Source organism: Anser brachyrhynchus, assembly GCF_964034855.1.
Source record: "Anser brachyrhynchus genome assembly, chromosome: W".
Lineage (NCBI taxonomy): Eukaryota > Metazoa > Chordata > Aves > Anseriformes > Anatidae > Anser > Anser brachyrhynchus.
In genome coordinates, this window is record NC_137704.1 from 12,506,189 (window position 1) to 12,521,730 (window position 15,542).

The window sequence follows — 15,542 nt, forward strand, 5'->3', positions numbered from 1 at the left end:
TTTCAGATTATTGATGAGCCCCGTTCCAATCACAAATCCACAGGACTTCGGAAAAACACCCAAGGCACTCAGTCTTCTGTCTTCTAGACAAACAATAACACCTTTTTCACAAAATTTACATTTCAACAAGACCGAATTTCAAGCCGAATGCTAATTTTTCTCATGCACTTTGTTAGTAAGCCTATAGGAAACAAGGAATCACTCCTGTGTATCCGTCGAGATGGGGGTTTAAAAATGTATTGAGGCCTAAATAAATTCGCTCTCCCCCTTCTTACCAAATTCCCAGGGCTCAGGCCCGAACCACCAAAGAAGTGACTCTCCATTCTACCACTTTGATAATCAGTCAGCCCCTCTCCCCCGATACTTGGGAAACTGACCGAACACCACCGTGAATATACCGAAACTTCTAAACTGTTACTTAGATAATGCTCCCACCTTCCTCCTTGACACAGTCAAAACATTTAAGAACAAAACAGGATTACAAGATGCACCACCGGGGGTGGATTGTTAGGATATAGAGGTGGTAGGTTATCCAATGACTCCCATTCATCATCTTTTTCTTTTTCCTTTTTTTTTATTTTTTATTTTTTTGTTCTCTTCTTCTTCAAACTTCTCGTCTGCTTTTAGTGTAAATATTGAGGCTGGAAAAGGACGTGAGGTCCTGATCCATAATCCTGCATAATCACTTTCCTCCTGGCTAAAAGGTTCCTTTGAATTAACATGTATATTTAAGGCCTGGCAAACCCAGTCTTCAAAGGATCTGAAAACGGGCCAAAAGACATGTGGTCTTAAAGGCTCCTTTGGCCATTCTGTCATACAATACTGGACCATTTTTAATTTACTTTTTTCCTTTTCTGGGGCCCCTATCGTTCCAATTTCTAATCATTATCCCTAATGGACTTTCTGGTGGTGGACCCACCCAACCGAACGGTATACGCCTTAAATACTTACGGCTCCATCGTCTTCGTTTGGATCTTCGCGCTCAGAATTACAGGCAAAATATAGTGCTGCAGCCGGCAAAGGGAGCTCATAAAAAAATCTAAATCTTTGCTTGCCCTTATTCAGGTTCAAGATGGTGTTAATCCCGACCTGACTCGAACAGGAGCCACCAAATGGTGGGGGCGCCCCTCCTAGATCAAGTCAGAATTCAGGAACCAAGACCATCCCGGACGAGCCCCCAATTGTTATAAATGACTGAGTCCCAAATAGGATTACAATCAAAGTTTACAATTTATTAAACGAATAGAGGCAAGCAAACAGCGCTGGGTGCGCCGGGAGTCTCTGCTCCACCAGGACGCACACCTGTTACGTAAGGCGGCTGGTTTTTATGCTCCTAGGCTAATACATATTCATTACTACTTCTAGAAGAGGCAGGGTTATTATAATTGGTTTCCCGAATCCGAAGTCCTCCCAGGTGCGCCTGCTTATCAGTCTCTGTTAGTCTCTCGGGGGCCGCTCGGACAGGGAGGCTCATATTCTTCCTCCTTATCTAGTGGTCTCTTGACCGGCAGAGTCAGCAGTTTTTCTCTGAAGAAATCCCTTTGTTCTCTTCTCACCTAAACCCAGGCCTCAATGTTAACCCTTCAAATCCCTTAGTGGCACGAATTGCTGGACCATTCTTTACAATAGACCAAGAAATTTGTATGGTCTCACTTATAACAAATTTGGTGCCGTGACTCGGATGAAGGCGGATTGACTGAGGATCCTTTCGGGGGAGGCGCCCCGCCGATTTCGGTGGCCCCTGGAACGGAAAGCCTCACTCGAGCCCTTCAGCGGCGAACCCTAAATTAGGCACAAGCAAATAAAACCGGTAACCCCAAGCAATCTTTGTGCACGAAGACCGAATGAAGACTCAGGATTGAGTAAGTATAGGCCGGTGATCCATTCAGTTGGGGTTGGGAATCCCGGAACACAATAAACAAGAAGTCCAATTGCGGACGAAGCGAGTGTGGACCCCTCGGTAGTGCGGTTCCCATATCCCGCGAGGGACTGGGCCACGAAAAGGGGGAAGCGTTTGTGTGTGTGTGTGAAGGTGTTCCGGAAGATGGGGCAGAAGAAAAGTAAGCCTTCTGGCCTCATGAGAGGGGGATCTAGTGACATAGGGATACCTTCTATTCCCCCTAAATGTCCGTTAGGGTTAATGATTAAACATTGGAGTGATTCCCCTTCTAGGCGGGGAAAGAGCAAAGTTAAAATGATTTATTATTGCATTGAAGTGTGGGGTAATAAGCCCATAAAAGGGGACAGTGTTTTCTGGCCCCCGTTTGGCTCTTTTGAAGATCTGTCAGACCCTCAATATCTACGTGAATTCTAAGGAGCCATTTAGCTTGGAAGAAAGTGAGTATGCCTACCTTTGGATAATTTCAGACACAAGGACGTATCTGTATCCCTTAAAAGAAAAAGGAGGGTGGGATAAAAAGAGGAAAGACTTAGAAGTCCCAACACCACCCCCGCCCTATGTTCCACCGCCTGCACCGACGGCCCCCGTCCTTAATGGACCCTCTGAGTCAACAGTATCAGGAGAATCAGAATCGGACTACGAGACACAAGGGTCAGTAACTAGGAGCAGGGCAAGAAATCAAAGATTTGACTTAAAGGAAGGATTATACCCTTTGTGGGAAATAGCAATAGGGGGACCCCAGCCGGGAATGGGGTACGTGGCTGTTCCCATTAACTCAGGGGATGTAAGAGACTTCAAGAAGGAAATGGGAAATTTATTAGAGGACCCACTGGGAGTGGCCGAGCGAGTAGACCAATTTTTGGGTCCGAATATATATACCTGGGAGGAATTACAGTCCATCCTGGGAATCCTCTTTACCTCAGAGGAGAGAGGAATGATAAAGCGCGCTGGTATGCGAATTTGGGACCAGCAGCACCAGCAAGGTCCGGCTGCAGATATTAAGTGGCCAATGCAGTCGCCAAATTGGAATAATCAGGATCCCGTACATAGAGGTCACATGCAAGACCTAAGAACCATCATAATTCAAGGAATATGGGAATCGGTCCCTAGAGGGCAAAATATAAATAAAGCCTTCAATGAGCAGCAAAAGAAAGATTCCCTACGGAATGGTTGGAAAGGCTGCGAAAGAGCCTGCAGCTATATAGTGGATTAGATCCAGGAACCCCGGTAGGGGAGGCGCTGCTCAAAACTCAGTTTGTAGCAAAGTCATGGGTAGATATTAGAAAAAAAATTAGAAAAAATAGAGGATTGGAAGGACGGGGGCTTGGATGAACTCTTGAGAGAGGCACAGAAAGTATATGTTCGCAGGGAGGATGAGAAGGAGCGAAAGCAAGTACGCATGATGATGGCAGCAGTACGGGAAGGTCAGAGAGGGATCAGACCAAGTCGGAGGTCTGGCCCAATCCACGGGAAGTTTCGAAAGGATGAGAAGGGTAATCAAGAACAAAGAAACGTGACCTGCTTTTATTGTAATAGGAAGGGTCACATGAAGAGAGAGTGTAGACAAAGAAAGGAAGACGAAAGAATGTTTAAGAGTGAATAGGGGTGTCAGGGGCTCTATTTGCTGGGGACCCGAAATAAGTGCGAGCCCTTGATAAAATTAAAAGTGGGTCCCCAGCGCGAAGAGGTAGAATTCCTTGTAGATACAGGGGCTGAAAGATCCACAGTCCAAACCTTACCCACTGGATGTAGGGCCTCCGCAGAAAAAGTTCAGGTAATTGGAGCAAAAGGGGAGCCCTTCGGGGTCCCTGTTATAAAAGAAGTGACAGTCGAGTCAGACTCTAAAATGGGTAAGGGATCGTTACTCCTAGTACCGGAGGCTGAATATAATTTGTTAGGTAGGGATTTAATCATAGAATTGGGAATAGGGTTAGAGGTAATAGATAAACGGTTAGAAATCAAATTATGCCCGCTTCAAGTAGAAGACGAAGCTAACATTGTTTCTGGGGTCTGGTACACTCCAGAAAGTGTAGGAAAATTAAATATAAACCCTTTTGAAGTAACCATAAGCAATCCGGAGGTACCAGTCAGGATAAAACAATATCCCCTTTCAGAGGAAGGTAGGAGGGGACTAAAACCCGAAATTCAAAGACTGCTCCAGCAGGGACTGTTAGAGCCTTGCATGTCTCCCTTTAACACCCCTATCTTACCAGTAAAGAAGAAAGACGGTAAATATAGACTAGTACATGATCTAAGGGAAATTAATAAGAGAACTGTTACTCTGTTCCCTGTGGTGGCAAACCCACATACCCTGTTGAGTCAACTACATCCGGACGATCGATGGTATAGTGTAATCGATCTGAAAGATGCATTTTGGGCATGCCCCCTGGACGAAAAATCCAGAGACTATTTTGCTTTCGAATGGGAGGACCCAGATACACATAGAAAACAACAATTGAGGTGGACAGTTTTTCCTCAGGGCTTCACGGAATCTCCAAATCTGTTTGGGCAGGCCCTGGAGCAAATTTTACAAGAGTACAATAAAGTGCCAGGCACAACAATGATTCAATATGTAGATGACCTGCTGGTGGCAGGGAAAGAAGAATCGGCTGTAAAACAAGCCAGTATTGATTTACTAAATTTCCTCGGCTCGCGAGGACTGAAAGTCTCCAAATCAAAATTACAGTTTGTGGAAGAAGAGGTAAAGTATTTAGGCCACCTACTGAACAAAGGGACTAAAAGATTAGACCCAGAGAGGGTCAAGGGAATTTTAGCATTAAAAGCCCCATCTACCAAACGGCAGGTGAGGCAACTATTGGGGCTCACAGGATATTGTAGACAGTGGATAGAAGATTATAGCGGAAAGGTCAAGTTTTTGTATAAGAAATTGGACAAGGATGGGTTGCTCAAATGGACCAGGGAAGATGAAGAACAGTTAGAAAGGTTAAAAGAAGAACTTATACATCCCCCAGTTTTAAGCTTCCTTGAACTAAGGAAACCATTTTTCTTATTTGTAAATAGCACTGGAGGAACTGCTTATGGGTTGCTTGCCCAGGAATGGGCAGGAAGCAAAAAACCTGTGGCTTATTTATCTAAACTACTAGACCCTGTTAGTCGTGGCTGGCCTAGCTGTCTACAGGTGGTAGTGGCAGCTGCCCTGTTAGTAGAAGAAGCTCAAAAGATTACTTTTGGGGGAGAAATTAAAGTCATCTCTCCCCACAATATACGCGGGGTTCTCCAGCAGAAGGCTGAAAAATGGATTACAGATGCAAGGCTGTTGAAATATGAGGGAATCTTGATATCCTCACCAAAGTTAACGTTAGAAACAACCTCAGTACAAAACCCCGCCCAATTCCTTTATGGTGAACCGAGTGAACAGCCTGAACATGATTGCCTCAGAAATATAGAGGAACAGGTAAAACTAAGACCCGACCTAGAAGATGTAGAATTACCCTTAGGGGAACGAATATATATAGATGGATCCTCGAGGGTAGTGGAAGGGAAAAGAAAATCGGGATATGCACTAATAGATGGGAGAACGTTTGAAGTAATAGAATCAGGCCCTTTGAGCCCGAGCTGGTCGGCACAAGCCTGTGAATTATATGCTATGCTGAGAGCTCTGAGATTGCTAAAGGATAAAAGTGGTACAATATACACTGATTCTAAATATGCCTGTGGGGTAATACACACCTTTGGGAAAATATGGGAAGAGAGAGGACTTATGAATTCTCAAGGGAAAGGGCTGATTCATCAGGGATTAATTCTTCAGGTTTTACAAGCCGTTAGAGAGCCAGAGGAGATTGCTGTGGTATACGTAAAAGGACATCAGAGAGGACTGAGTCCTCAGGTTAGGGGAAACAACCTAGCTGATCGAGAGGCAAAAAAGGCGGCCCTCATGTATGTATATGAGGTAACGAAAAGAGCAGATTGCCCGAGCTGTGGAAGGGGAAAAGATTTGAAGAAATTCCCCTGCTATGATTGCTGGAGTGAGTGGGGAGTCGAGGGAATAGAGTGCAACTGCTCTGAGAAAGAAACACCTCCTTATAAAAATTGTTACAAATGTGGGCCGGCCAATTCGCTGTGGTCAAGTGGACCTATTCCGCTTCCATTGCTTTGTTTTACCCTTATAGAAAAGCAGAAAATGAAACAGATGGGAATAAGGGAAACTGAAAAAGGGGAATGGGTCCTAACTGATGGGCATAAAGTATTGCCAAAAACAATGGCACTGAGGGTGCTACGGAGGTTACATGAACACACGCATTGGGGTACCCAGGCGCTGGTAGATCAATTTGCCATGAATTACATGTGTATAGGGGCATACAACATAGCAAAGGGAATTGTAAACGATTGCATGACTTGCCGGAGGGTAAATGCGCAACATATGAGAAAAAGGGTTCCGGGTGGACGGGAATTGGCACACCGACCCTTTGCAAAAATTCAGCTGGATTTCACCGAACTTCCAAAAACGGGGCGATACAAATATTTGTTAGTCATTGTAGACCACTTCACGAATTTTGTCGAGGCATTCCCTACGGCAAGAGCTACCGCGCAAACCGTGGTGAAAATATTGCTAGAAAATATAATTCCCCGATATGGGATCATAGAAACAATTGATTCCGACAGGGGACCACATTTCGCGTCTAAGGTATCCCGTGACACTATGAAAGCTTTAGGAATTAATTGGGAATATCATACTCCATGGCATCCTCAGAGTTCAGGAAAAGTAGAACGAATGAATGGGGAAATTAAAAAACAACTGACTAAGCTAACGTTAGAAACAAAAACTTCTTGGATAAAATGCCTACCACTAGCTTTGCTAAATATACGCACTAAACCCAGGACCGATCTGGGAATCTCGCCTTTTGAAATGTTGTATGGTATGCCTTATGATCTGGAAGTACCCCTTGATCATCCCCATCTGCAAGATGCCCAATTAAAACCCTACCTAATACAATTAATGAATAGGCGTAAGGAGTTGCAGAAAAAGGGTCTAGTTGCACAGCGTCCCCCGTTGGACATGGCAATACACAAAGTACAGCCAGGAGATAAAGTCCTGGTAAGGACTTGGAAAGAAGTTTCACTGACACCACAATGGGAAGGTCCCTATGTTGTTTTGCTCACTACAGAAACAGCAGTCCGAACCGCAGAAAAGGGGTGGACACACGCCAGTCGCATTAAGGGACCGATCCACGACGAAAAGTGGGAGATTACTCCAGGAACTGAGGATCTGAAGCTCACCCTGCGACGGACCCGATAAGTATCGTGGGTAGAGGCAGAGGCTCTCCTAGCCCCTGAAGACCACTACTGCTGCCGAGAAGAACTATAACCTTGTAGTTGGCTGCAACCCAACTGACGAGTGAGGCAGAGGAGTGAATAGGTGGGGAAAAATGAGCCTCGGCCATTCCTACCGGTATTTGAGGGTTCTCGCGGTGATTGCATCCTGCATCACGACTCAACATCACCCACACCAGCCTTTTCAGTGGAGTCTCATAAGATGGGACAACGCCACTGTGGTACAGCAAATCACCACGGCTGGTGCCCCTAGCTTTAAGACTGACCTTTGCAACATAACAACCGTAAAACCGTGCAATAATCAATCAGATTTCTATCTTTGTCCAGCCTCTAACCCAGGAAAAGGTTACTGTAATTCCCCAGCTCAGTATTATTGCGCTTACTGGGGTTGTGAAACTATTGCCTCAGCATGGAATCCAGGTGGGGGAAAAGATAAATATTTAACTGTCCAATTTGGGCCTAAGGGTTGCAGTAATCGGAATAGGGTTGAGGCGGTCTATCACCGTAGAGCAGGGACCGTACAAAAAGGGAACTGCACGTTTCTGTGGATGAATGTAACTAACCCTACGGATCAGGGATGGATTCTTGGGAGAACTTGGGGAGTACGATACTATGAGCATGGGGCCGACAGAGGAGGATTTATTCTAATTAAGAAAAACAGGCCACCAGAGACACCGCAACTCATCGGGTCCAACCGAGGTTTGGGAGATAAAGAACAACTTCATAAAGTGCCCCGTTCCACACAATCTAGCAGAAGCACGAGTACAACCAAAACAGCACCCTTTCTAACACAACTCCCCAGCGTTACTGAGGGAAATATGGTTGCCCCTATAAGTGGTATGTGGAAAGTTATAAATGCCAGTTTCCAAGTGCTCAATCAAACAAACGCAGACATAACAAGAGGGTGTTGGTTATGTGTTAGTGTTAGGCCTCCGTACTAAGAAGCAATAGGAGATGTGGGGACCCCTGAGTACTCGAATGAAACCAACCCCCACAAATGTAGTTGGGGACAGGAGGTCGGGATAACGCTAACTCAAGTTACGGGAAGAGGTAGATGTATAGGGACAGTTCCAAAAGGGAAAATAGACCTATGTAATATTATCGAGAACGGGCATCAGTCACATGACTGGTTGATCCCCGCCAATAATACCAGATGGGTATGTTCATCTCTGGGGGTAACTCCATGCTTATCTTTGAAATTGTTCAACTCGTCTCATGATTTCTGTGTACAGGTAGTAATTATCCCAAGGATTCTATACCACTCTGAGGAATATATGTACACCCAACATACTGTGGCAGAATACCACTTAAAGAGGAGGGAGCCTATTACGGCTGTCACTTTAGCCACTCTGATGGTTCTAGGGGCTGCAGGAGCCGGAACTGGAATTGCCTCTCTGGTAAAACAAAGTCAAGAATTTACCTCTCTACGCATTGCTGTAGATGAGGATTTGGCCCGCATCGAACAATCTATATCAGCTTTAGAGAAATCTGTTAGATCGTTATCTGAAGTGGTGCTTCAAAATCGTAGAGGATTGGATTTAATTTTCTTACAACAGGGAGGACTATGCGCAGCCCTATGAGAGGAGTGTTGTGTATATGCTGATCACACTGGGGTAGTAAGAGACACCATGGCAAAACTGCGGGAAGGGTTAGAAAAACGAAAAAGAGAAAATGAAGCCTGCCAAAATTGGTACGAATCCTGGTTTAATTACTCGCCTTGGCTCACTACCTTACTATCAACCATAGCAGGACCTTTACTGTTGTTTATATTAGCACTGACTTTCGGACCATGTATATTCAGTCGAGTAATCGCGATAGTAAAAAACCGGTTGGAGGCTGCTCATCTTATGCTTGTGCGCACGAGATATGAATCCCTGGAGCAGGAGGAAGATGGTGCAGAGACTTTAGTGTTAAGCAAGCGAATACTCCAGAAGTTCAATGAACAAAATATGTTGGAAAAAGAAAAAGGAGGGATTGTGATAAATTAGTAGGGGGGTTGTTCATTGTCTTCAAGGATGTAAAGAATCTGATAAGGTTTCGCAATTCACAACATTGTGATAAGGGGATTAAGCGAGTAGATAATGAGGAAGGGAGGTTGGGAAAACATCCTTGTTAAAACAAAGGATTCTGTGAAGCAACCCACCGCAAGACATCCTGTTTGCTGCTTCACGACCCTCCCTCCCTTGAACATGAGTACCACTCGTGAAAAACAACGACCCCCAACAACGGACCGCGCAGCTTCAGAAGGCTCAACAAGTCCTGACAAGCCGGAACTTGAATGCTATAAAACAGTGACGCTGGAAAGGGAAGTTGCGTGCTGTGGTGGAGCGGAGACTCCCCAGCCGCCCAGCACTGTTTTGCTTGTGCTTGCTTACTTAATCATCTGTTCAATAAAATATTTTTGATAGACCAAGAAATTTGTATGGTCTCACTTATATCAAGAAGAGCAGATTCTGTCCCACTGTGACAGTGGAACAAGTCCGGGACTGCCTAAGGAAACTGGATGTATATAAGTCCATGAGGCCAGATGGTATACATCCCAGGGTGCTGAGAGAGATGGCTGATGTGGTTGCCGAACCGCTCTCCATCATATTTGAAAAATCATGGCTGTCGGGTGAAGTCCCTGGTGACTGGAAAAAGGGAAACATTACTCCCATTTTTAAGAAAGGGAGAAAGGAAGACCCGGGGAAAAACAGGTCGGTGAGCCTCACCTCTGTGCCTGGGAAGCTCATGGAGCAGATCCTCCTGGAAGACATGTTAAGGCATGCACGAGATAAAGAGGTGATCCGAGACAGCCAGCACGGCTTCACCAAAGGCAGATCTTGCCTAACCAATCTGGTGGCCTTCTATGATGGAGTGATGGCATCGGTGGACAAAGGAAGGGTGATGGATATCATCTACCTGGACTTGAGCAAAGCCTTTGATATGGTCCCTCACCACATTCTTCTCTCTAAATTGGAGAGGTATGGATTTGAAGGATGGACTGTTAGGTGGATAAAGAATTGGTTGGCCGGTCGCAGCCAAAGGGTTGTGGTCAACGGTTCTATGTCTGGGTGGAGGCCAGTCACAAGTGGTGTCCCTCAGGGGTCTGTCTTGGGGCGGACATCTTCAACATCTTTATCAACGACATAGATGACAGAATCGAGTGCACCCTCAGCAAGTTTGCAGATGACACCAAGTTGAGCGGTGCAGTGGATACAATAGAGGGAAGGGATGCCATCCGGAGGGACCTGGACAGGCTGGAGAAGTGGGCCCATGAGAACCTAATGAGGTTGAACAAGGCCAAGTGCAAGGTGTTGCACTTGGGCTGGGGCAATCCCAGGTATTTATATAGACTGGGAGAAGAAGAACTTGAGAGCAGCCCTGCAGAGAAGGACTTGGGGGTCCTGCTGGACGAGAAGCTGGACATGAGCCAGCAGTGCACACTTGCAGCCCAGAAGGCCAGCTATGTCCTGGGCTGCATTAAAAAAGGGGTGGCCAGCAGGGAGAGGGAGGTGATTGTCCCCCTCTACTCTGCTCTTGTGAGACCCCACCTGGAATACTGCGTGCAGGCCTGGGGCCCCCAGCACAAGAAGGATGTGGAGCTCTTGGAACGGGTCCAGAGGAGGACCACTAAGATGATCAGAGGGCTGGAGCACCTCTCCTATGTAGAAAGGTTGAGGGAACTGGGCTTGTTTAGCTTGGAGAAGAGAAGGCTCCGGGGAGACCTCATTGCGGCCATCCAGTACTTGAAGGGAGCGTATAAACAGGAGGGGGAATGCCTGTTTACATGTGTTGATAGTGATAGGACAAGGGGGAATAGTTTTAAACTAAGACAGGGGAGATTTAGGTTAGAAATTAGGAGAAAGTTTTTCACTCAGAGGGTGGTGAGGCACTGGAACAGGTTGCCCAGGGAGGTTGTGGATGCCCCATCCTGGAGGCATTCAAGGCCAGGCTGGATGCAGCTCTGGCCAGGCTGCTCTAGCGGTTGGCAACCCTGCCCAGAGCAGGGGGGGTTGAAACTAGATGATCTTTAAGGTCCTTTTCAACCCAGGCCATTCTATGATTCTATGATTCTATGATTCTATGATCCTACGGTCTATACCAAATTGGGCTCACATATAGCTGGGGATTCTAACCACTACAGCAACAAAAATCTTATTTTCCCCCTCTCTAAATCTGATATTTCATAGAATCTTAGAATGATTTGGGTTGGAAGGGACTGTAAAGCTCATCTAGTTCCAAACCCCCTGCCATGGGCAGGGACACCTCCCACTAGACCAGGTTGCTCAAAGTCCCATCCAACCTGGCCTTAAATACTTCCAGGGATGGGGCATCCACAACTTCACTGGTCAACCTGTTCCAGTGCCTCACCATCCTCATAATAAAGAATTTCTTCCTTTTATCTAACCTAAATCAACCCTCAATCAAAAAGATTTAATTAAATTCCATTTAAACCATTACTCCTTGTTTCAATATACTCCCTGGTTAAGCTGTTGACCACAACTCTCTGAGTGAGACCATCCAGCCAATTCCTTACCCACCAAATGGTCCCTCCGTCAGATCCATGTCTCTCCAACTTAGAGACAAGGATATCATGAGGGACAACGTTGAATGTTTTGCACAAGTCCAGGTAGATGATGTCAGTTGCTCTTCCCCATCCACCAATGCTGTAACCCCATTGTAGAAGGCCACCGAGTTAGTCAGGCACGATTTGCCCTTAGTGAAGACATGGTGGCTGTCACCAATCACTTCCTTATTTTCCATGTGCCTTAGCGTAGTTTCCAGGAGGATCTGCTCCATGATCTTGCCAGGCACAGAGGTGAGACTGACTGGCCTGTAGTTCCTTGAGTCTTCCTTTTTTCCCTTTTTAAAAATGGGGGTTATATTTCCCCTCTTCCAGTCAGTGGGAACTTCACCGGACTGCCATGACTTCTCAAATATGATGGATAGTGGCTTAGCAACTACATTTGCCAGTTCCCTCAGGACCTACGGATGCAACTCATCAGGTCCTATGGACTTGTGTACCTTTAGGTTCCTTAGCTGGTCTCTAACCTGATCTTCTACAGTGGGTGGTTCATCATTCCCCTACTCCCTGCCTTTGCCCTCTGGGACTTGGGTGGTGTGGCTAGAGCTCTTGTTGGTGAAGACTGAGGCAAAAATGTCGTTGAGTATCTCAGCCTTCTCCATATCCCAGGTGACCAGGTCTCCTGTTTTCTTCTGGAGAGGGCCCCAAATTTCCCTAGTCTTCATTTTATCATTGATGTACCTATAGAAGCCTTTCTTGTTGCCCTTGACATCCCTAGACAAATTTAGTTCTGATAAGGCTTTAGCTTTTCTAACCTGATCCCTGGCTGCTCGGACAATGTCTCTGTATTCCTCCTAGACTATCTGTCCTTGTTTCCACCCTTTGTAGGCCTCCTTTTCATGCCTGAGTTTTTCCAGGAGCTCGTTCTTCATCCAAGGAGGCCTCCTGGCATTTTTGCCTGACTTCCTCTTTGTTGGGATGCATTGCTCTTGAGTTTGATGGAGGTGATCCTTGAGTATTAGCCAGCTTTCTTGGGCCCCTCTTCCCTCTAGGGTCTTATCTCATGGGACTCTACCAAGCATATCCCTGAAGAGGCCAAAGTCTGCTCTCCCAAAGTCCAGGGTAGAGAGCTTGCTGTACTCTCTTGAACTCCAAGGATCTTGAACTCCACCACGTCACGGTCACTGCAGTCAAGGCTGCCCTTGAGCTTCATATTTCCCACAAGCTCCTCCTTGTTGGTGAGAACAAGGTCCAGCATAGCACTTCTCCTTGTTAGCTCCTCTACCACCTGGAGAAGGAAGTTACATCAATGCACTCCAGGAACCTCCTGGATTGCTTATGCCCTGATGTGTTGTCCCTCCAACAGATATTGGGGTGGTTGAAGTCCCCCATGAGAACCAGGACTTGTGGATGTGAGGTTGCTTCTATCTGTCTATAGAGGGCCTCATCCACTCAGTCTTCCTGGTTGGGTGGCCTGTAGCAGACCCCCACTATAATGTCACCTGTCCCTGCCCTCCCTTTAATCCTGACCCATAAGCTCTCTGTCAGCTCCTCATCCATCCCCAGGTAGAGCTCCATGCACTCCAGCTGGTTATTGACATAGAGGGCAACACCCCCTCCTTGTTTCTAGTGCCTGTCTTTTCTAAAGAGCCTGTATCCTTCAATTCCAACACCCCAGTCATGGGAGCCATCCCACCATGTCTCTGTAATGCCAATGAGGTCATAGCCCTGCAGGCATGCATACATCTCTAACTCCTCTTGTTTATTCCACATGCTATGTTTGTTAGCATAGAGGCATTTCAGTTGGGCCCCTGGTGAGGCTGACTCACTGGCTGGAGTGGCTGGACTTCCTTTGAGCTGCTCTCCTGCTGACCCATGACCCTTCTCCAGGCTCTGGACATCTGTCACTGACACCGGAGTCAAACTGGGAGGAGTGGGATGGACTGAGGTTCCCCTCCCCCAGGAATTTAGTTTAGCCCTCTTCACCAGCCTGCGACTGAAGATGCTCTTCCTCTCCTCTGACAGGTGGACTCCATCAGCCCCAGCAGACCAGGTTTCTCAAAGTGAGTCCCATGGTCTAAGTAGCCGAAACCCTGTCTGTGGCGCCAGTCCTGTAATCATCTGTTGATTTGCCAGATTCATCTGGCCCTTTCAATCCCCTTCCCTTTGACCAACAGGGCTGATGAAAAAAAAAACTACCTGCGCTCCTGAGTCCTTTGCTGCTGAAAATACTGTTCCCCCCCCAACAGGGGAACTTCTGCTCCAGCACCTGGAGCGCCTCCTCCCCCTCCTTCTTCACTGACCTTGGTGTCTGCAGGATTGTTTCTCACTCCTCCCTCTCCCAGCTGCTGTTGCACAGCAGTTTTTTCCCTTTCTTAAATATGCTTTCATAGAGGCGCAAACAACATTGCTTATTGGCTTGGCTCTGGTCAGTGGCAGGTCCCTTTTGGAGCTGGCTGGAACTGGCCCTTATCTAACATGGGGCAGCTTCTGGATTCTTCTCACAGAGGCCACGCCTGCAGCCACTCACAGTAGACTATCTTGGCCTAAATGAAGTCACGCCACCGCTGAGTGCTGTGGTGTTGGACATGCTAGAACTTCAGTATGAACTAGAGTCAAAGGCAGCCAAGTGGTATGCTACAATTGATATCCCCTGGGGCAGTTGTTTCCAGGTGTACTGGACACCCCTCCAAGTAAAAGCAAACTGTGGCCTGCATGCTGCTGCTGCCGCCAAAGGGATGGAGAAAAATACATTAGCGATATTGATTGTGGCATACCACTTGGCTGCTTTTGTCTCCAGTTCATACTGAAGTTCTAGCATGTCCAGCACTGCAGCTCTCAGCGGTGGCGTCACTTCCTTCAGACCACGGTAGTCCACTGATTGTCTCCACCCATCATTAGACTTTTGCACTGGCCATATGGGACTACTGAAGGATGAGTGAGTCTTGCTGATCACTCCTTGGCTCTCCAGCTGATGAACCAGCTCATGGATGGGAATCAGGGAGTCTCGGTTGGTGTGGTGTTGCCGCTGGTGCACCATTGTGTTAGCGATTGGCACCTGCTGTTCTTCAACCTTCAGCAATCCTACAACAGAAGGGTCTTCTGAGAGGCCAGGCAGGGTAGACAGCTGCTTTATCTTTTCTGCACTGAAGATGGCTATGCGAAAAGCATACCGGTACCCTTTTGGGTCCTTGAAGTACCCTCTCCTGAGGTAGTCTATGCCAAGGATGCACAGAGCCTCCGGGCAGTCACAACTGGTCTGCTTTTGCCCCTTATTCCTGGTTAGGCTCAGTTCAGCTTCCAATACAGTTAGCTGTTGGGATCCCCCCCTGTCACTCCAGAGATACGGATGAGTTCTGCCCATTGGTAGCCTGATGGCATTAGGGTATACCGCACGCTGGTGTCCACTAGAGCGTTGTACTCCTGCGGGTCCAATGTGCCAGGCCATCGGATCCACCTGGTCCAGTAAATCCTGTTGTCCCTTTCCTCTGCCTGACCAGAGGCAGGCCTCCTTTAGCCTTGGTTGGAGTATCTGTCACTTAATTCCTGCAAATGCCAAGCAGAAGTCCCTCCATCAGGGTCCAGAGTATCATCAGCCCTTCTACTCTCTCTGGGGGACTGTCCAACAGAAACTGGAACAGTAATTTTCCTAGGGGACACCCTTTTGGCTGCTGTATTTCCTTGCAGTTCACGTACCTGAGCTACTAGGGTCAAGGTAGGTTCACCATCCCACTTCCTCATGTTCTCCCTGTGATCGTGCAGATAAACCCCAGGGTACTACGTGCTGTGTGTCTATGGTACTCTCTCCCTCAAGCAGGAAAATGCTGACTCTTAGGAGCTGAG

General features: G+C 47.0%; 2 protein-coding genes across 5 annotated transcripts in view; one reads left to right on the top strand and one right to left on the bottom strand.

Moving 5' to 3' along the window:
* LOC308184735 (uncharacterized protein) overlaps positions 1-7,453 on the top strand; it is an 82,682-nt gene extending 75,229 nt beyond the window's left edge. Inside the window, exon 14 of one of the 4 annotated variants that reach the window (XM_080572145.1) lies at positions 7,027-7,447. In XM_080572145.1, coding sequence (XP_080428271.1) covers positions 7,027-7,131 — 105 coding nt within the window. In that variant the 3' untranslated portion in view covers positions 7,132-7,447. Of the gene's footprint in view, positions 1-7,026 lie in introns of all 4 variants that reach the window. The other 3 variants (XM_080572144.1, XM_080572148.1, XM_080572149.1) reach the window with 3 other exon arrangements.
* The window catches only part of LOC308184722 (uncharacterized protein), a 362,730-nt gene that overhangs the window by 304,928 nt on the left and 42,260 nt on the right, over positions 1-15,542 (bottom strand). The window lies entirely within an intron of this gene.